We start from the raw sequence: 20,119 nt of genomic DNA, 5'->3' as shown, positions 1-20,119 counted from the left end.
GCTGTGACTGAGGAAGCTCTGAAGAGCTCCCGAGGCCTCTGGGAAGGCTCTGAGGCTCTGAACTGCTTTAATGCACTGGGGAGATGTGAGAACTGAGCCAGGTGAGGGAGGAAGGCTGGAAGGGATCTTTTCCCAATCTCCATGGCCATGCTTCCCTTCCCAGGATCATTTCCTGTTGGAATCACCAAAGGCACATAGATGAGGAAAAGATGGTAGAAAAAAAAGTGGAAGGGAAAAGGAAATACTTCAGATTTGGAATGGGCAGTAAGCCCTGGCTGGAACTAAAGGGTGAAGGGGAGAGGGTACCTGGTGTGGGATGGTGAGAGTTTGGGGTGAGGGGCTTCAGTGCCTCCTCAAGAGAGCTGGAAATGGGCAGTGGGGTCCCATGGCCCTTCCTCTTTGGTCATCTTGGGTGGCTGCTGGGGCAGGGCAGCATCAGCTGCAGCTCCCAGGTGTGTGGAGGCTTTGCTGCCCCTGGGGACAGGGCAGGATGGTGCCTGCACTGCTGGGGACATGTCACATCCTGGGGACAGGAGGGACCCCAAGGACAGCCGGGGAGCCCCACTGCCTGGAGGAGCCTGGCAGCTGTGCAGTTCCTGCCTTTCCTTGGGATTCAGGAGCTGTGCAGCTCCTGCTCCTCCATTGGAATCCAGCAGTTGTGCAGCTCCTGCTCCCTTTGATATGGGGCTGGCCCAGCATCCTGTGGCCCATGCAGGTGACAGGACTGGGGGTGTCACAGGTACCAAGGTGGTGGCACAGGCTGTCCCTCCCTCGTGTCGAGAGTGTCGAGGATGCTTCGTTCTGAAAATGAGGTGTCAGGTTAGGTCATTCCATCTTGGTGATCCTCGTGGAGCCCCTGGAGGTGGGAGTGTGGCTTGGCCCACCCAGGGCAGACCTGGAGAGCTGATCCCAAGCCCAGCCATTCCCCCTCCTCCTCTGGACCCTTGCTCCATGGAGAGCTGGCCCTTGGGTGCTGAGTAGTACTCCAGGCACACAGCTGGGAGAGGGATTCTCCTCCATGGGAGAGGGATTCCCTTGGATTCCCTCTCTGTGAGTGAGGAGCATTTTGATGAGCATTTAAAGGCTCCCTTTGGGAGCTGCTGAGGGAAATGCACCCAGTTTTTCCCTGTGCTCTGCAGTGACCTTGAGAGCACCAGTGAAAGCTGGGACAGGGCAAGGCTGGCTCAGAGAGGGGGACAGGGCCGGGCCAGTGTCACCCTGAGATGTTCCACCTTGGCCTTAAGCTCCATCATAACTCAGATCCACTTGGGATGCAGTTCTGGATTAGGAGCTGGTGAGCAGCTGATTCCACGTTCCAGTTGATGTTCATGGACCAGAAGAGGAAACTGGTCTCCAGCTTCTTGGCAGGTCCACCAGACCTTCAGATCTGATGTGAGGTGTGAAGCTCCCCTGGAGGACCTGGTGCCACCATCCCAGGACAAACCCAGCTCAAGGAATGTCTCCAGCTCTTGGGTCCTCCCAGAGACACATGGAGCAGGCAGAGCTCTGCACGCACCACCCTCAGTGGGGAGCAACAGGATAAAGAATTCTTTTCAAAAGCCCCTTTTCCAGCCCTGCAGCAGTGGCTGTTCCCACTGGCCATGGGGCTGGCAGCTGCCTGTCACCACGCTGGGTGGGAATATCTCCCTGTTCCAAACACATCCAAGCATCCCCACTGGCTTCCCAGGGCAGCTCGGTCCCAGGGAGGTTCCCAGCCACACTGTGGTTGTAGCCTCTGTGCTGGCTGTGGGGATGCACAAGGTGACAGTGACATTTGGGGCTCAGGCCTGGCTGGATGAGCAGCCCTGGTGGCTCCCCCAGTCCTCTCCTCACCCCTGTCCTGCAGTGTCCTGGTGGTTGTAGCTCCTGGTCAGGGTTTAGTGCCAGTGGGCAGTGCTGAGCCTCGTGTGCAGAACAGCAGCTCCTGCAGCCTCTGGCACTGTCAGTGGCTCCCCCTTAGGGATGTGGGATCCCTCTCCATCCTTTCCAGCTGCCCAGGAGTGCTGGGCTCTGTCCTTGTGCCTGGACAGCTCTGCCAGGGGATCAGAGACTTACAGAGTGTGCTGAGCTGGGAGAGACCCACCGGAGTCATCCATCCACCCCTGGCCCTGCTCACACACCCCAAAATCCCACCTGGGCATCCCTGGAGTGCTGTCCCAACGTTCCTGGAGCTCTGGCTGCCTTGGGGCTGTGCCCATTCCCTGGGGAGCCTGGGCAGAGTCAGCACCCTCTGGGGAAGAACCTTTCCTGAGCTCCAGCCTGACCTGCCCCGGCCCAGCTCCAGCATTCCCTGGTGCTGTCCCTGGTCACCAGAGGGAAGAGATCAGAGCTGCCCTGTGCTGTCCCTTGGGAGGAGCTGGTCCTTTGGCTTATTGGAGCAGGTTGGTGGCTGCAGTGCTGTCTCCTCCCAGCACAGGGACAGCAGGAGGCATCGTGGTGGTTGAAGAGGATTTCCACATCCTTGGTATGTCCTGATCCCATCACCATGGCCGAGGCACCGCTGGGACACACAGCTGGTGGGGCTGTCACCTGTGAGAGGCTTTGCAGAGCTCCAGGTGGAGGTTTCATCTTTCCATCCCAGTGGATGGATGTTTGAGTGTTTCCATCCCAATGGATAGAAGTTTGGGTGTTTCCATCCCACAGATGGATGTTTGGATCTTTCCTTCCCAGTGGATGGACTTTTGGATGCTTCCATCCTGAGGATGGATGTTTGCATATTCCCATCCTGAGGATGGATGTTTGCATATTCCCATCCCAATGGACAGATATTTGGATCTTTCCATCTCAAGGATGGACGTTTGGATATTTCCCTCCCAGTGGATGGATATTTGGATGTTTCCATCCTGAGGATTGATATTTGGATCTTTCCATCCCAATGGATGGATGTTTGGACGTTTCCATCCCAATGGATGGATGTTTGGATGTTTCCATCCTGACGGACAGATATTTGGATGTTTCTGTCCCAATGGATGGATATCTGGATGTTGCCATCCCCATGGATGAATATTTAGATGTTTCCATCCCCATGGATAGATTTTTGGATGTTTCCATCCCAGTGGATGGATGTTTGGATGTTTCCATCCTGATGGACAGATATTTGGATGTTTCCATCCCAAGGATGGTGCACAGCTGTGCCTGCTCCTTGCAGGGAGGGAGCATCAGGTCACTTCTCTTTCCATCACACTGAGAAGAAACTGGGCTTTGTTCAAGCCCAGAAAGAACCTTTTGGGTGAAAAGTGGGGCAAAAATAAATGAAAATCGACTTCCCCCATAACTGGCTCCTCACCCTCCCTTTGGCCTTGTGGAGGGGGACAAATTCTGTGGTGGCTTTCAGGCAGGTGACATTCAACTCTTGGGCTGGAGCATCAGTGGTGACCCCAGAGTAGTCTAGGGGTCCCTGGGCAGCAAAAAGCTGCTCTGGGCAGTGGGTGCAGCAGGCTCTGATCACACTGGAGCTGCGTTTGAGCCCCTGGCAGCTGGGAGTTGTGACCCACAGCATTCCCAGTGAGGATGTGCAGTGTAGGTGTGGGCTCCAGGATCTCAGCCTAACACGTGTGCTGGGGCTCCTTGTCTCCTGTGTGGGTGGGAGCAGCTCGAGGGGCTCTGCCCTGCCCTGCTGAGAGGGCAGGAGAGGGCCCTCCTCAGAGCAGGAGAGCTCTGGGTGGCACAGACACCAGAGTTCAGCAGTTCCTCAGTCTCCTGGGTGGTGCCATCCCTGTACAGTCCCAGGGACAGGAACCCTGGGGGTGCTGACTGTCCCACCCTTGTTGCCCACAGCCCCCACCCCGTGAAGCCCCTGAGTGCAGTGCAGGAGGGCTCCAGCGAGAGGAAGCAGCAGCACAGGGCCAGCCTGGGCTCAGCACTGAGCAATGGCCTGGAGAGGCTGAAGACAGTGACCACGAGCAGCATCCAGCCCCTGGCCCCGGCCTCCCAGCAGGACAAAACTGACCCCAAGGTAAAGGTAGGAGGCTGTGCCACCCCTGCTCCAGGTGTGCTGCTCCAGGGCCTGCCATGAGGGGGTTGAGGGTCCAGCCCCTTGGGCTGCTCTGCCTCCCTTCTCCCCTGGGCTCTGCACCTCCTCGCCTCCTTGTTCTCCCATCACCTGCTTTGCTTTGGGGGTGGTGTTGTGCAGTGTGTGAGTGAATCCCTGCTTGTAGAAACATGGAATGGGTTGGGAGGGACCTTAAATCCCATCCAGTGCCACCCTTGACATGGGCAGAGACATGTTCCACTGTCCCAGGCTGCTTCAAGCCTTAATGTCCAACCTGGTCTCCACAAGGCATAGAAGGTGGAAGGTCCTTCCTGGAGCTTTGCTGACCTGGATATACTCCAAACACTGCTGTGCTGGGGCCAGCAAAGCACCTGTGGCACCTCTGAGGACACAGAGGGTGTTGTGAGGGTGACCCTTCCATCCCTTTGTCCACTCCCACTCCATTTGCCTCCCCAGTGTCACATGGAAAATGCTGCTGGGTTCACCTGATTGAGGGTCTCAGAAGCCCTGTGGGTGCTGCAGGGTGTTCAGCTGGTGCTTTATGAGCAGCACACGAGGTCTCTGTGGGTCCCCTGTGCTGCTCCTGCCTCTCCACTTTGGAAAGACAGACGTGGAAAGTAGGAGTGCTGTGGCTGTCTCTGCATCCTGCAAACATTACCAGGAGCAGAGATTTTAATGCCAGTCCCTGAATGTCCCTCTTGCTTCCCAGCAGGACCCTGGCCAGCTGGACCAGTCAGCCAAGTATTACCACCTGACCCACGACGAGCTGATCCAGCTGCTGCTGCAGAAGGAGGGCGAGCTGAGCAAGAAGGAGGAGCACATCCAGGAGCTGGAGAACTACATTGACCAGCTGCTGGTGCGCATCATGGAGCAGTCCCCCACGCTGCTGCAGATTCCTCTGGGGGGAGGCCAGGCCCCCTGAGCCTGCCCAGGGCAGCAGCACCCAGCAGAGCTGTGCCCCCTGAGCCTGCCCAGGGCACCCAGCAGAGCTGTGCCCCCTGAGCCTGCCCAGGGCACCCAGCAGAGCTGTGCCCCAGTAACCACCACGCTGCCAACACCCCTGCACCCCCTCTTCTCGCCCGAGGCCTGCAGTGGCTTCTGTTGCCAGAGTTAGCAGGAAGGGTTATCTGCTCCCTCCCAGCCCAAGCTTAGCCCAGCTCAGCTCCAGGGAGCTGTAGGGTGGTGGGCTGCCAGCACCCTATGGGGAGGAGCAGAGCCCTCCCCACCAGGCAGGTGCCTCTGCAGGTTCCTGTTGCTGTGACCGAGTGCCACCTCCCAGGCACTCCTCCTGCCAGAGCTTTAAGTGACCCCTGGACATCTGAGAGCTGGAAACCATCTCCTCGTGACTTCACCCTGCTGCTGCTCCTCTGCCCACACTCCTCCTCCTCCTCCTCTCTCCCTTGAGGGTGGTTTCCCCTGGCTGGTGTTGAGCTGCTGGGTGACACTGGGGACACTGAGACCCAGTGAGACTCCCCCAGCACATTCCTGAGCAGAGCCTGTGGGACACCCCTTCCCTTCCTCCCCCAGTTACCCCCAGTGAAGGATGAAGAGCCAACTCCAGTTTGTGCCACTCTCTCACCACACTTGTGGGAGATGCTCCACAAAGGGAGAGTGCCAGGCCTGGGTGGTATCACTGGTGGCTCTGTCACAGCACCAGTGACAATGCCTGGGTCCCTCATGGCTGGACTGGGAATATGGCAAAGGCGCCCCAGGAGTGCTGCAGGAGATCCTCTGCATGCCCTCACCCAGCAGGGGCTGCTGTGCCCTGGAGGGACCAAGGAGTGCAGAATCCACATTGAATTTCCACTCGGTATTCCCAGGAATGGCTGCTCACAGCTGCCCTGCCCTGCCCTGCCTCATCTGTCCAGCACAGCCAGAAAACACCCCCAGAGCAAGGCCTGGGGGGTCTGACCCCTCTGCAGGGCCCCAAACCCTCTTGGCACAGCCCAGAATTCCCAAATCCTGGCAGGGCGGTGCCAAGCCTGCTCTGCTGATCACATTCACAGGCTGGGACAGGCTCTCCAGGGCAGTGCCCAGCCTGCTGCCCTGATCATATCCACACACTGGGATGGGCTCTCCAGGGCAGTGCCCAGCCTGCTCCCTGATCACATCCACAGGCTGGGATCAGCTCTGCAGGGCAGTGCCCAGCCTGCTGCCCTGATCACATCTATGGGCTGGCATCAGCTCTCAGGGCAGTGCCCAGCCTGCTCCCCGATCACATCCACAGGCTGGGATTGGCTCCCTAGGGCAGTGCCCAGCCTGCTCTGCTGATCACATCCAGAGGCTGGGATCAGCTCTCCAGGGCAGTGCCAAGCCTCAGGGCAGCTCTGTCCCCAGCTGAAAACCCCCTGAGTGACCACCCAAAGCTGAAGCAGCATGAGACCACAACTGTGTTCTTTGTTCCAGTTGTAAACTTGTCTGTTGCAATTTTCATCAAATTCAGTATATCATCTCTTTTGGCGTGCCAATTCACCTTTTTGTTTCCAGTTTTGAAGTAAAGTTATGTTTGAAGTAAAGTTATGTAAAGTAAGCTGGCTAAGGCTGCAGGGACCCCCTTGAAGGCCTGAGGGGATCCTGGCCCATACTCAATCTCCACAGATTAGGAACACTCCCCAGGGCAGCACTTTGGGATGGAGTGAGGATGAAGGAGCTGTAGGACTGGTGTAATTGCACCAATTTGGAGGGGTGTAATTTTTGTTAAATGGGGTTACATCTTTCCTGTGGGTAGACTTAACAAGCTCAAGGTGGGTCAAGTGTTGGTTGGGAGGTTGATATTGAAGTTGGATGCAGTAATGAGCTTTGGAGGACCCCAAGAGCTCCAATTCCTGGGGTTCCTCTAGTGCTCGAGGCAGGGTCTTTGTCCATCTGTCCCAAGCATCTACCAGACTGGGTTTCTTATCTGTGTGTGGGTATTCATTTGCTGCTAAGGAACCCTACCGGGCACATTGACAGAGGGTTGTCCACAGTTGTCACTGCCCATGGAAAGGCAGAGATTGTCCTGCTGTAAAGTCTTGGCCAGTGTGACCCAGATGTTCTGGCTGGGCTGAGGGACAATCCATGCACCAGCTGATGGAAAGGTGAGGAGAATCCAAAATCCTGTCTGGAGCATTTGGGGATTCCCTGCCACTGGAGACATGGCAGGATACCTGGGGGTGATGAGTTGATCTGTGAGTTTGAAAAAATGGGTTTTTAGACCTATATAGCTTTACCAGCCCCTCATATCTTCCCATCTGATCCCCTCAGTTTTTACTGAGTAGAAAACGGGAGGGAAAACAAGAAGGGGTAACAATGCAACAAACTAAAGAGGGGTAGCAGTAAAACCAACCAAAGAGGGGTAACAGTGCAAAACAATGAGCAAATGAAACTCAACACAGAGTCTTATGATCTTCTGGAGCAGTGCAGAGTCATCTTCTGTGACAAACATCTGTGTTTACACTCTTTTTTTTCTCTCCTCCACACCATCCAAGCTTGATCTCTTTGCTGTCTCTGAGGTTCAGGGGGAGTGTCTCTGGGTGCTGCATTTGGCAGTTTGATGTACGGCTTGACATTCCTGCCTGGAATCCACCTCAGGCCAGATCCTGTAGATACACAAGCATAACCTCTGCCCTAAGTAATTCATGGAAATGGGCCCAATATTTGTTTGAATTTGGGGTCTTTGATCAGCACAGGGGGTTTCTCTGTGAGCTGAGCTCTGCTAGTGTTGGAGAAGTGCCTGACAGTGGGGGGTTTGGCTCCATGAATGAATTATTAAGAAAACTGATGACATAAAGAGCCTTACATAATCTTTGTACATTCAGCAGTGTTTCAACTCCCCCGTGCTGCTGATCAAGGACTCTCTTGAGTGTACAGTGAGCCCTCTCTACAACAGATTGCCCTGTTGGTGAGTGGGGAATGCCATTGGTGCATTTCACTCCCCATTGATCTGGGAGCTGTTTGAAATTTTTGGAGGTGTAAGCAGGACCATTATCTGTTTGGAGAATGCCTAGGGTGGAGAATGCTAGGAGAAAATGTTGGATGACATCTCTTGTGTTTTCTCCTGCATGGGCTGATGCAAATACTGCCCCAGAGAATGTATCTATGGAATGAAGGCATTAAGGGCCAAAAGCAGCTCAGAGTTCTTGTTATGCCATTTTCCTCTAGCCCCCATGGAGAAGCCTACATATTCAATATTTACCACATTAGTCAGGTGTTGTATTTGTGAATGAATTTATTTTTGTCTCCCAAAAGGTGCATAATGTGTGACATCTATTTGCCAAAGCTGTAAACTTTCAAGGCCTCAGGGGTTAACCCTGGCCCTCAGAGAGGGCAAAGCAAACTCCTGGCAATTGGGGCAGGAGCCCACAATTGCTCTTGCCTGTTCCCTTGTGATTTTAAACATTCTGACAAGGGCTGGCACATTTTGATGAAAAAGCTGATGGCTCAATTTAGCCCGATTGAAAATGTCTGCACTGCCATGGCTAAATATCTGCCCTCCAGTTGCCTTCTGTGACTGGTCCTGGGAGGTCAGTGTGTGACCTCACGTGCATAATGTGATATGGTTGCTCTCAGTGGGAGAGGAGGTACATTAAATTTGACAGCAAGCCTTACAAATCTGGATTTGGCACTTCCTTTAGCAAGGAATGTTCTGCTCTCTCAGCTATTCCAGCAACATAGGCCGAGTCAGTAACTAAATTTAAGGATTGTTTGAATTTCTCAAAGGCTCTGACAACGGCTGCTAATTCTGCAGTTTGTGGGGATCCTCGAACAATCTGAACATCAGACTCCCACTCTTAAGTGTCAGGATTCTTCCATGTCATAACTGACTTGTGGGATCCCCCTGAACCATCAGTAAAAACAGTCTATGCCTTTAGAGGAGTTCTACTTTTTAATGAATTTGGGACCAAATTAAAGCAAACATTAAACAGTTTATGTTTTGGTAGGTGGATGGAGATTTGGACTGGGTAGCTGTCCAGAGTGAACTGGAGGTGCTCACTGGTTTGGAACAAAGGTTCTAGACTGTTTAATGCCTGTGAATTCACATCCCACTAGGGTCCTGAGGTGAGCTCTGGCCTTTCTGATAAGCTGGGCCCTAAGCTCCTGAGGTGTTGTGATGTCTTATTTGGTTTGTGTGATTGAAACACCCACTCTGTGATTAGGAGCTGATCTCCCTGAGTGGGGTCCCACTGGAAAATGAGTCCATGGAACTTGGGTGACTTACCCAGGATGACAAATTGGAAAGGCAGGGTAGGATCAGCATGGTGGGCTTGTCTCATGGACAATGCTTCTGATACCTTCTGGATCACTTCATGGGCCTCTAGTGTGATGGTTCCTGGGGAGCTGAGGTCATCAGGCCCCTCAGGAGGTTCAAAAGGGGTGCAAGGTCCTCAGTCATGATCCCTAGCAGTGAACAAACCCAGTTTATGCTCCCACATAGCTGATGAAGGTCCCTCAGGGTTCTTGGGTTGTCTTGATGGTGAGCTGTTGTGGCATGATAGTCTGCTCACCGATCCAGAGCCCAAGGTAGGTCCATGGGCAGATGCACTGAATCTTCTCAGTAGCAATTTCAAATCCTTCAATGGCTTGGTTAGTCTGTTTGAGAACAGTCTCCAAATAATAGTCAAATCTCTGTGCATATGAAAATATCATCCATAAAGTGATGAATTACGGCATCAGGGAATTTTTCCCAAATGGACGTGAGAATGTGGGCAACAAACATTTGGCAGATGACTCATGAGTTTTTCATCCCTTTAGAAAGAATTTCCCCTTGATGCCTTTTTAGAGGGCTTGTCTATTAATTGATGAAAATGCAAATCTTGGGGCATCTTTAGGATGGAGTGGAATATTAAAAAAAACAATATCGATGACTGCCAGTTTCCAATCTCAGGAGCATTGAAGGTGAGGGCAAGCCAGGCTGTAACAATGACGTCATTCACCTTCCTGTGGTCTTGTAGGAGCCTCCACTTGTCTTTGCCTGTTTATGAATGACAAAGACAGGGATGTTCCAAGGGCTAGTGGGTGGTACTGTGTGGCCCTTAGGTAGCTGCTCCTGCACTACGGATTTGAGTGCCTTTCGTTTGACTTCTACCAGGGGCTACTGTTCCACCCAGATGGGACCATCTGATTTCCACATGTGTGGTGAGGTGGGGTGCTCTGCAGTGGCCCAGCTGGAAATCCTTCGGGTGTGAAGGGATTTCTGGTCTGAATCTCCATTGTCTCTGCCCCACAGAATGACAGGTGCCTTTACCACAAAAGGTCTTCCTGTGGCATTGTGACCCTCAGGACCTTCAGTAAGGATTGACCTTTTACTCCACATAGAGGTGGCAGCTGCTCCAATCCCAGAGATGATCCATAGGCTGGCACCAGTTCCCAGCCCTGTGGCCACCTGGAGTGAGCAATGATGGTGACATCTGACCCGGTGTCAGTCACACCTGGAAGAGAAACTTTGGTACCTTTGTTAGACAAGCCACACTCTATAAGAGGTCTGTCTTGGCCTAGCATCTCTGCCCAAAAAAACATAGGATTTTCTGGCAAAACATCAGCCCAGGTGGGTACAAGAAAAGCTTGGGTATACATGTGCCCTTAGGCAAACCCCAGGGTGGGTCTGTACATATTACAGTGATCTCATGCATTGGCCCCACAGTCTGCGCTTCTGGAAGCACATGTAACTCATTAACAGTGTCTCCTATGATTAAAACATCCCCTGGCCCATCAGGAGGTCCAGGTTTACCAGCTGGATTCAGCAAATCACTTCATCCTCAAATTCAACAGAAAGGGCCCTCACCAGCACTCTCTGTGTCCCTGCCTGGACATGTTAGTAGTCTTGGGAGAGTCAGCCCCTTCCTCATAGTGAGTGTCATCATAGATGGTTTCTCTGTGCCTGGATGCTCTGAGATTGTGGGAAAAGAGGGATGAAACTGCTCAAAAGAAAGATCTCGCAGGAGTTTTGCTGAGGTGACCAGCCCTTGAGGTCTTGAGGGCTGTCAGTTGACCCCTGAGAAATTCCTTAGAAAATTGGGTGTTTTCCCTTGGGGAACTGGAGCACTTGGCTGCAACTCAAAATCCAGTGGCTGGCCAGTGGAGAGGCTTTCAATGGGCTAATGAGAAGCCCCACAGTCAGGGCACCAATTTGTAGCAGCGTGGGGTTTAGAGGCTGCAAGCTGCAAGCTCCTACCTGATTCCCAAGAAGCATCTCCTGTGGAAAAGCTGCTTGGGTAGGAATTCAAGCAGGGCAGTAAAGTCCTTTTTTTTGTTTCATTTTTTTGTTTGGTTGGTTTTTTTTGGTGGCTTTTTTGTTTTTGTTTTTGTTTGATTTTTGGGGTTTTTTTGGGTTTTTTTTTGGTTTTTTGTTTTTTTTTTTTTTTTTTTTTTTTTTTGCCAGATCCCATTTTTCCTAGTGTTGTGGCTGCTGAAGTCCAGCAAGCACGGAACAGCAGGGAGGGGTTTGTCCCTGAGCTCCTGGGGACATCTAGGGGGCTGGTGATGGCAGGACAGCCCTGTCCCTGCAGTGAGGTACTGGAGGAGCTCCCAGTCTGTGCAAAGGTGGGATCTGCTCCGTGTGGGGTTCCAGGAGCAGCAGGGAGCGGGGATAGCCCTGTCCCTTCTCTGTCCCCACTCTGCTGGCCCTTCAGTCGCTGTCCTTGCTGTCCCAGTAGGCTCCCAGCAAACCCAGGGAGGACGTGGCTGCTGCTGCTGCTGGAAGTGAGCTGGTGGTGGCCGTGGTGCCTCGGGTTTCCATCCCCTTATCCAGGGCAGGATGTGGCTTCTCCTTCCTGCGGGCCACCAGCCCGGCCAGCTGGGCCCTGGTGCTGAGCTTGCCCAAGCTGCACTCCCAGCTCTCCATCGTCAGCCTCTTGCTCTGGGTGTCCTCCTGCAGGATGTCCCTGGGTTTTGTTTGGGCTGTGGGATTTGGACAGTGTTTTGTTGGTTTTTCATCAGAGTCAGAATCCACCAGGAGCCGGCGGTTCTGGGCCTGTTCCAACATGGCCTTCATCTCCTGCTCATCCTCCTCCTGCTCCTTGCGCTTCTGCGTCTCCTCCACCTCCTTGTGCTGCTTCAGCATGGCTTCAAAATCCACGTTGGCCTGGCGCTGGTTGAGCTCCTTCAGCTCCTGCAGGTTCTCCAGGACCTCCATCTCCAGCTTGGAGTCCTTGCTTCGGTTCTCGAGGACCTTCATGGAATTGTTGAGCTCCTCCGCTTCCCTCTCCTTCTGCATCCTCTTCTCCTCCTTCTCCAGGAGCTTCTGTGCCTGGAAGTTCCTGGTGGCGCCGTGCTCCATGGCGTAATCTGTGTTCTGGGGGTCTGTCTTGAAGGTGATCTCAGCCAGGCAGCGCGGGCACTTGATGTAGAAGCGGAAGATGGGCAGCCCCAGGTAGGACTCGTTCTGCACCGTCTCCTTGCGGGCGTTGAACTTCTTGCCCTTGTAGATGTACTCCCCACACGTCCTGCATCTCATGTTGAAGGGGGCCATGAGCCTCACCACGTACTGCCGGTCCTTTGGGAGCCTCAGCTTGGGGATCTTGGCAGGATCGAAGTCTGGGGGGTAATATTTGTTCAGCACTTTCCGTTCCGACATGGCCGCGGCTTCTCCTGGTCCCCAGAGCTGCTCCTGCACTGCTCACCCCACGCTGGGCACCACTCTGGAGCAGAGTGGGGTTCAGATGGTGGAAACTGCTGCCTGGTTCCCAAGAAGGGTCTTGCCTTGGTTTGAAAAGCCAGGTGTCTGGTAAGGAAGGCAGGATCCTCCTCTGAAATGGAAAATGTGAACAGGGGTGGTTCTGCTGGAGCAGGGATCCTGCACAAGGGGGGAGTTTTCCTCTGCAGCTCTAGGGATGCTGGAGATGGGACTGGGCTCCCTCTGGCAATGCAGGGCATAAGAAAGTTGCTCCTCTGGGAATGCAGTGGGCAAAGGCTGCTGGGGTGTTCCAATCCTCAGATTATATCCAGGTAGGAATGCTTGGCTCCTCCCCATCTCCCAATGGGATGATGGAATTTTATCAGTGTGACTCAATGGCCCATTGGCAGAAGATAATGAATAATTGATGGACCATTAGCAGAGGATATTTCCCAGAGGGAGGATTGGTTGTGGAAGAGAAACTGCTCAATTAACAGAAGATAACTGCCCCACCTCTGACAGATGGGAACAGAACACACAACTAAATCTTTCAACCTAAGGAACATCTCCTCTGGAAAAGCTGCCTGGGTAGGAATTCAGGCAAAGCAGTCAAGTCCACACACCTCACTCACCATGGCTAGCTCAGCTCACTGAGGCAAGAAGGGCCTTTTGTAGGATAAATTCCAGTGAGGTTTGTCCCAGCAGGCTGAAGGGAAATCAGGGACAAAAGAGGAGACCATGTGCTCTGCATAATCATGTATGGGTCAGCAGGCAGTGCTGAGGGCACAGGGGTGGCACTGTGCCCTTTGTCCTGCCCTGCAGGGAAAACATGGCAGGCACCAGGGGTACCACAGCCAGTGAGGAAACAGGGAAAGGAGAAACCCTGAGAATTCGAGACAAATGGGGAAAGCAGGCTGGGAGGATCAGTGTTGTGAGGCTCCATGGGGAAGTCTTCTCTTTCTGCCTAGCAGGGGAAATCTCTGTGGTAGATCTTGCCAGGGTGAAGCCTGGAGTTTTCAAAGAGTTCCACACCTGATTTACCTGTCTGAACTGGAGCTACTGAGGAAGGGGATAGGAAGGATGTTGTTCCCTCCCTCATCCTGCCAGGATTTTGGCTGTAGAAGGTGCCCATGCAGGCAGAGGGGCAGTCAGAGTGGGATTTCAACATGAAAGGCATCTTCTCCCTCTTCTCTACCTCCCAAAGTCACTGTGTTCTTTTAAAACCTCCCCGCTCTTCTCTTCACTTGCTTCAGTGTAGACCATGCCTTTGAAGAATGGTGCCTTTTGCCACAGTAGCAGTTTCCTACCCCAAAAAGGCTCTGCAACCCAATTCTCCATCCCACACAACCTGCCTGGGGCTGGTTCCTCCTCTGTTTTCCTTCTCACCCAAGCAAAGGGAGTTAATTGTCACCCAGGGACAGCAGAGCCTCCCCACCCCCTGCGCAGCTGCCCTGGCTCCTCCAGGAGTTCTGCACAGCAGCTCAGGAGAGCTGGGGCAGAGGTCAGCAGCTGACACAGCAGGCAAGGGCAGGCTGAGTGTTCCAAGTTGGAGACAGGCAGAACTGGGTCAAGAGGAAAGGAGCTCTGCCCTGTCCAAGCCTTGGACCCCTGCACGAGGAGGAGGAAGAGGAGGATGTTTTCCCTGGGAGAACAGCAGCCATGAACCTCCCACTCCTTCCTGCCTCTCCCCTCCTGGGAATACCTGAGGTTTGCACTGCTCCAGCTGCTCCTGCTGTGTTCCTGCTCCTCCTCCCTCTGTGTGTGTGGGCTGGGGTGGGGGTGTCCAAGGGAAGTGTTTCTCATGTTTCAGAAGGTGCCAGGAACCTCTGTGCCTGTTGGATCAGATCTGTGTCCTGGCAGCCTGAGCCCTCTGTGGGTGCCCAGCTGTGCCCGTGTGAGCAGTCAGGGAGGAGCTGTGAGCACTGGGGGCGCAGCCCTGGGAATGCAGCAGTGCTGGGGAGAGGGAGGGGAATTCCTCAGCGGGCATTCACGGGGGAGCTGCAGGGCCAACATCTCCCGTGGGAGCCAGAGCTCCTCTCTGCTCCCAGCCTCACAAACACCCTGCTCTTGGCCCTGTGCCCCTGCAGGGACGGCTCCTGGTGCTCCCCACACAAGTGCCAATGTTTATGTGGATCCCACGGCCCTCCCTCCCTCCCACCTCTCCCTCCCACCTCTCCCTCCCACCTCTCCCTCCCCTCAGTCGTGTCTCACCGCCTCCCTCAGCCCCCTCTGCCTTAGTCAGCTCTGCCTTGTTTTGCTCCAAAAGCCTGAACGTTTTGCACTTGAATATAAAAAAGTGACTCTCAGAGCTCAGCAGGCTGTACCAGGTGAGCAGCCCTGCCAGCAATAGGTGCTTCCACATCTCCTGTTTTCAGCAATACCTGTTCTGTTCCCAGCAATACCTGCTCTATTCCCCCATCTCCTGTTTGCAGCAATACCTCTTCTGTTCCCAGCAATACCTGCTCTGTTCCTAGCAATACCTGTTCTGTTCCTCCATCTCCTGTTCCCAGCAATACCTGTTTCCTCCTTTCTTGCCTTTCCAGCAGCATGTGCTTTGCCATCTCCTGCCTTTCCAGCAATACCTGTTCCCTCCTCTCCTGCCTTTCCAGCAATAGGTGCTTCCACACCTCTTGCCTTTCTAGCAATACCTGTTATGTTACCTCATCTCCTTCCCTTGCAGCAATGGGTGTTCCCATATCTCCTGCCCTTGCAGCAATACCTGTTCTGTTCCCTCACCTCCTGTTTCCAGCAATGGGTGTTCCCTCATCCCCTGCCTTTCCAGCAATAGGTGCTTCCACACTTCCTTTCTAGCAATATCTGTTCTGTTCCCTCATCTCCTTTTTCCAGCAATACCTGTTCCCTCACCTCCTGCCTTTCCATCAATGGGTGCTTCCACAGCTCTTGCCTTTCTAGCAATACCTGTTCTGTTCCCTCACCTCCTGCCCTTCCAGCAATGGGTGCTCCCATATCTCCTGCCTTTCCAGCAATACCTGCTCCTTCCATCCCTTGCCTTTCCAAGAACATGTGTTCCATATCTCCAGCCTTTCCAGCAAAGGGTGCTTCCATAGCTCCAATTTCCAAGCCATATCCTTTCCTTCCATCTCCTGCCTTTCCAGCAATACCTGTTCCCTCCTCTCCTGCCTTTTCAAGAATACCTGTTTCCTCATCTCCTGCCTTTCCAGCAATGGGTGCTTCCACACCTCTTGCCTTTCTAGGAATACCTGTTATGTTTCCTCATCTCCTTCTCTTGCAGCACTAGATGTTTCCATATCTCCTGCCCTTGCAGCAATACCTGTTCTATTCCCTCATCTCCAGCCTTTCCAGCAATACCTGTTTCCTCATCTCCTGCCTTTCCAGCAATAGGTGCTTCCATAGCTCCCATTTCCAAGCAATATGTGCTCTTTCTATCTCCTGCCTTTTCAAGAATACCTGTTTCCTCATCTCCTGCCTTTCCAGCAATAGGTGCTTCCACACCTCTTGCCTTTCTAGCAATACCTGTTCTGTTCCCTCATCTCCTTCCCTTGCAGCAATGGGTGTTCCCATATCTCCTGCCCTTGCAGCAATTCCTGTTCTGTTCCCTCACCTGCTGCCTTTCCAGCAATACCTGTTCCCTCACCTCATGCCTTTCCAGCAATAGGTGCTTCCACACTTCCTGCCTTTCAAGCAATAGCTGTTCTGTTCCCCCATCTCCAGCCTTTCCAGCAGTCCCTGCTCCCCCACATCCCATTTGCAGCAATCCCTGCTCCCCATGTCCCATTTGCAGCAATCCCTGCTCCCCATGTCCTGTTTGCAGCAATCCCTGCTCCCCCATGTCCCGTTTGCAGCATTCCCTGCCCCTCCCAGGTGTGCAGGGCTCCCTGGGTGCTGCAGGAGCGTGGAGCAGTGATGGATGTTCTGTGTCTGTCCCCCAGTGTTCAGCAGGTCCCTCCCTGTGCTTGGGAAAGCTCCTACAGATGCTCCTGTCTCTGTTCTGTGTTTCCCCACCCTCTGGGTGAAGATTTGGGGTTCTCCCCTCAGCACACAGGTTTTGCTTTGTGCACAAGAGCAGCACAGCAGCCCTGCAGTGGGGTCTGGTGCTGGTGTTAAACCTCCACCTTCCCAAGGGAATGGTTCTGAGGGCATAAATACTTCCCCAGTGAGGGAGGGGATGAGGAAGAGACCTGGGGAAATGTTCTCAAGTTGCCCATCTGGGATTTATCTCTGTGTTCAGTGACTGAATTTCCTATTTAGTGATTTATTTGGGGTCCCAGGGGCAGGAGCAGCATTCCTGCTCTGTGTCCCTGAGCTTTGTCCCTCTGTGCTGAGCCCAGCACACCCCTAGGGCCAGCAGCAGCCTCTCCCTGTTCTGTTTCAAACCCAGCCATGACACCCCCTGTGGTTTTGCCTTTCTCCTAGAGTTTGTTTTTCCACATTTGAGCTGTTCCATGAGGCTGCAGCAGGGTGCTGTGCTCTGCCTTGCTGCCAGCCCTCAGCTGGGATTTGCTTCTCCAGAGCTTTGGCCAATTTCCTTTCCCATTGCCTGGTCCTCCTGGCCACGTGTGGGCCAGGAGAGCCACCAAGACTTGTCCTCAAACTGGAACAGACCTGAGGGATGTGGATTCTCCAGTGTGATGTAGACTCAGCCTTTTCTTGGAGGGAGCCCCAGTGTGGGGTAAAAAACCTGGAAAAGCATCCCCAGGTGGGAGAAGTGTTGGGTTTGGAGTTGTTGGTTTCCCTCTCTTCACGTCTGCAGGAAGTGGGTTCTGTGTGTCTCATGTTTTAAGAGTTGCAACTAATGTTTATAAAGAGCTTGTTATTTACGTTTTAAGCACTTTAAAAAAAAATAAAAGTTGTTCAAGCTGTTCCTAGACACTTCTGATTCATTGACAACAGCGTCTGTGCTGACGGCGCCTGGACACCGAGTGACATTTCTGTTTGTCTGCTGCACGAGGAGAGGAGGAGGAGGAGGAGGAGGGTGTCCAACTCCTCCAGCAGCTTTTCCACCTGTCCTGACAGTCCCTGAGTGCTGTGCAGTGGGAATGCTGCAGGAACCTGGAGTTCTGCCCCAAATCCTGCTCCTGGCCCAGGTGTGGGGCATGTGAGGGGTTTGGGATCCTTTGGGGTTGTTGTGGATGTGCCCTGAGCACCCAGGGAGTGAGGCTGGGGTTGGATGGGGGGTTTGGGATTCTTTTGGGTTTTTTGTGTTGTGCCCTGAGCACCCAGGGAAAGGAAATTTCAAGGAAATTTCAAAGAAAGGAAATTTCATGGAAATTTCATGGGAAGGGAAAAGGGAAAAGGGAAAAGGGAAAAGGGAAAAGGGAAAAGGGAAAAGGGAAAAGGGAAAAGGAAAGGAAAGGAAAGGAAAGGAAAGGAAAGGAAAGGAAAGGAAAGGAAAGGAAAGGAAAGGAAAGGAAAGGGAAAAGGGAAGAAAGGGAAGGGATCTGGTTCCATTGGTGCTCCTGGGAGCTCTGATGTCCCAGACTCCACCCCAGCTCTGTTCCCCCACCTTTCCCCACTGAGCCCTTTTCCTTCCCAGCTCCTTCTTTCCATCCAAGCCTTTCCCCTGAAGAACATGAGCTGCCCTCAGCCCCCAGCAATGACCCTGCTGCTCCCCCAGAGGAGCTCCCCCAGCTCCAACCTGGTTCATTTTCCCTGCAACTGCAGGGATGGAGCCCCTGGGGAGCTGGGCATGCCTGGGGGGTCCCTGGGGGGCTGAGCTGCGACCCTGTGAAAGTCCTGGGGGAGCTGGGCTCTGGAGTTGGGCAAACCAAGGATTTAAACCCAAATTCCCGCTGTGCCCTGCCTGGAGCACAGAGCACCCCCAGCCCTGCAGGAGGAAGGAGCCTGGCTGCTGCTCCAGGCTCCAGCTCTGCTGCCCAAAGCTTTCTCCAGATCTGCCTTTCCAAGGAATCTTCCTGTGCCCTTGTCCCAGTGTCCCCCCAGGGACACTGGGACAATCCAAAACCCCCTCGTGGTGTGGGGGGACCCTGGATGGGCACCAGGTGTCCCCAAAGCTGCTCTCACTCCCCTCTCAGCTGGGCAGGGAGAGAAAACACAACAAAAATCCCATCTGGGGATGAGGGCAGGGAGAGATCCCTCAGAACCCACTGGAACGGGCACAAGAGATGGAGGAAATCAGTTTAATTTATTAATTTCATTTATTGCAAATCCAACCAGAGCAGTGCAAAGAGAAATAGATCAGTTTAATTTATTAATTTCATTTATTGCAAATCCAACCAGAGCAGGGCAACAAGAAATAACCCCAAATTTTAAATCCCTTTTCCCCACCCCTCCTTCCTTCCCAGGCTCTCCTCCTGCTTCTCTCCCTCCTCCTTCCCAGTGCTGCAGGGGGACAGGGAATGGGGCTGTGCTCAATCCCTCACACATGGTCACTGTGCTCCTTCCTCCTCCTCCTTCTCCTCCTCCTCCTCCTTCTTCTTCTGACACCCTGCCCCTGCTCCAATGTGGGCTTCCCTTGGAGTCACAGCTCTTTCAGGGCTCCTTCAGGGGTCACAGCTCCTTCAGGGACTTCTCATGGGGCCAAATCTCCTTCAAGGGCTTCCCTTGGGGTCACAGCTCCTTCTTGGGCTTCTTTTGGGGTCACAGCTCCTTCAGAGATTCCTTATGGGGCCAAACCTCCTTCTGGAGCTTCTCTTGGGGTTCAGTCTCCTTCAGGGGCTTCCCATAGGGTCACAGCTCCTTCAGGAATTTCCTATGGGGTTCAGTCCCCTTCAAGAGCTTCCCGTGGCGTCACAGCTCCTTCAGGGGCTTCCCTTGGGGTCACAGCTCCAGATCTCCTCACAGGAGCCCCCCCTGGAGCCCCTCTACCCCAAACGCCATTTCTGAGTGAGCTCACCCCATGGCTGGGGGTCATTCCCCATTTCTGGATGAGCTCACCCCAATCCTGGGGGTTATTCCCCATTTCTGGATGAGTTTTGGGGTTATTCCCCCTTTCTGGATGAGCTCACCACATGGATTTGGGGTCATTCCCCATTTCTGGATGAGTTTTGGGGTTATTCCCCATTTCTGGATGAGCTCGCCACATGGCTGGGAGATCATTCCCCATTTCTGGATGAGCTCACCCCATGACTGGGGGTTATTCCCCATTTCTGGACGAGCTCACCCCAATCCTGGGGGTTATTCCCCATTTCTGGATGAGCTCACCCCATGGTTTGTGGTTATTCCCTGTTTCTGGACGAGCTCACCCCATGGCTGGGAGATCATTCCCCATTTCTGGATGAGCTCACCCCAATCCTTGGGGTTATTCCCATTTCTAGATGAGCTCACACCAAGGCTGTGGGGATATTTACCCCCCACAAAAAAACCCCAAAATTGGATCAAACCGTTGTTTTTGGTGGGGGATCTCCCCCTCCTCCCAGGCAGGGAAGCACAAGTTGCCAGCCTGGATGGATCTGGTGGATTGAATCAGCCAAGGAATTGATATTCTGCTGGGATGGCACCAAAATGTGATAGTCTTCTGTCACTCCACATGGGCTGGGGATAAACAGATTCTCTCCCCTCTGCTGTCAGCAAACACGGCTGTGGCAGCAGCAGCTCCC

General features: G+C 53.5%; 2 protein-coding genes across 8 annotated transcripts in view; one reads left to right on the top strand and one right to left on the bottom strand.

The window, feature by feature from the left end:
• RAB11FIP5 (RAB11 family interacting protein 5) overlaps positions 1 to 10,860 on the top strand; it is a 45,392-nt gene extending 34,532 nt beyond the window's left edge. For 2 of the 7 annotated variants that reach the window (XM_059470946.1, XM_059470943.1), the window contains exons 5-6: positions 3,778 to 3,955; positions 4,704 to 10,860. In XM_059470946.1, coding sequence (XP_059326929.1) covers positions 3,778 to 3,955; positions 4,704 to 4,913 — 388 coding nt within the window. In that variant the 3' untranslated portion in view covers positions 4,914 to 10,860. Of the gene's footprint in view, positions 1 to 3,777; positions 3,962 to 4,700 lie in introns of all 7 variants that reach the window. The other 5 variants (XM_059470945.1, XM_059470942.1, XM_059470944.1 and 2 more) reach the window with 3 other exon arrangements.
• A 732-nt stretch (positions 10,861 to 11,592) lies between these two features.
• LOC132072554 (splicing factor YJU2-like) lies at positions 11,593 to 13,298 on the bottom strand. The gene has a single exon (XM_059470951.1). The coding sequence runs from the start codon at positions 12,540 to 12,542 to the stop codon at positions 11,595 to 11,597; it is 948 nt and encodes a 315-aa protein (XP_059326934.1). The 5' UTR covers positions 12,543 to 13,298; the 3' UTR covers positions 11,593 to 11,594.
• Between the last annotated feature and the right edge of the window lie 6,821 nt (positions 13,299 to 20,119).

Source organism: Ammospiza nelsoni, chromosome 4, assembly GCF_027579445.1.
Source record: "Ammospiza nelsoni isolate bAmmNel1 chromosome 4, bAmmNel1.pri, whole genome shotgun sequence".
Taxonomy (NCBI): Eukaryota; Metazoa; Chordata; class Aves; order Passeriformes; family Passerellidae; genus Ammospiza; species Ammospiza nelsoni.
Note: the sequence above shows the minus strand (reverse complement) of the source record. Positions and strands in the feature narration are given on the sequence as shown.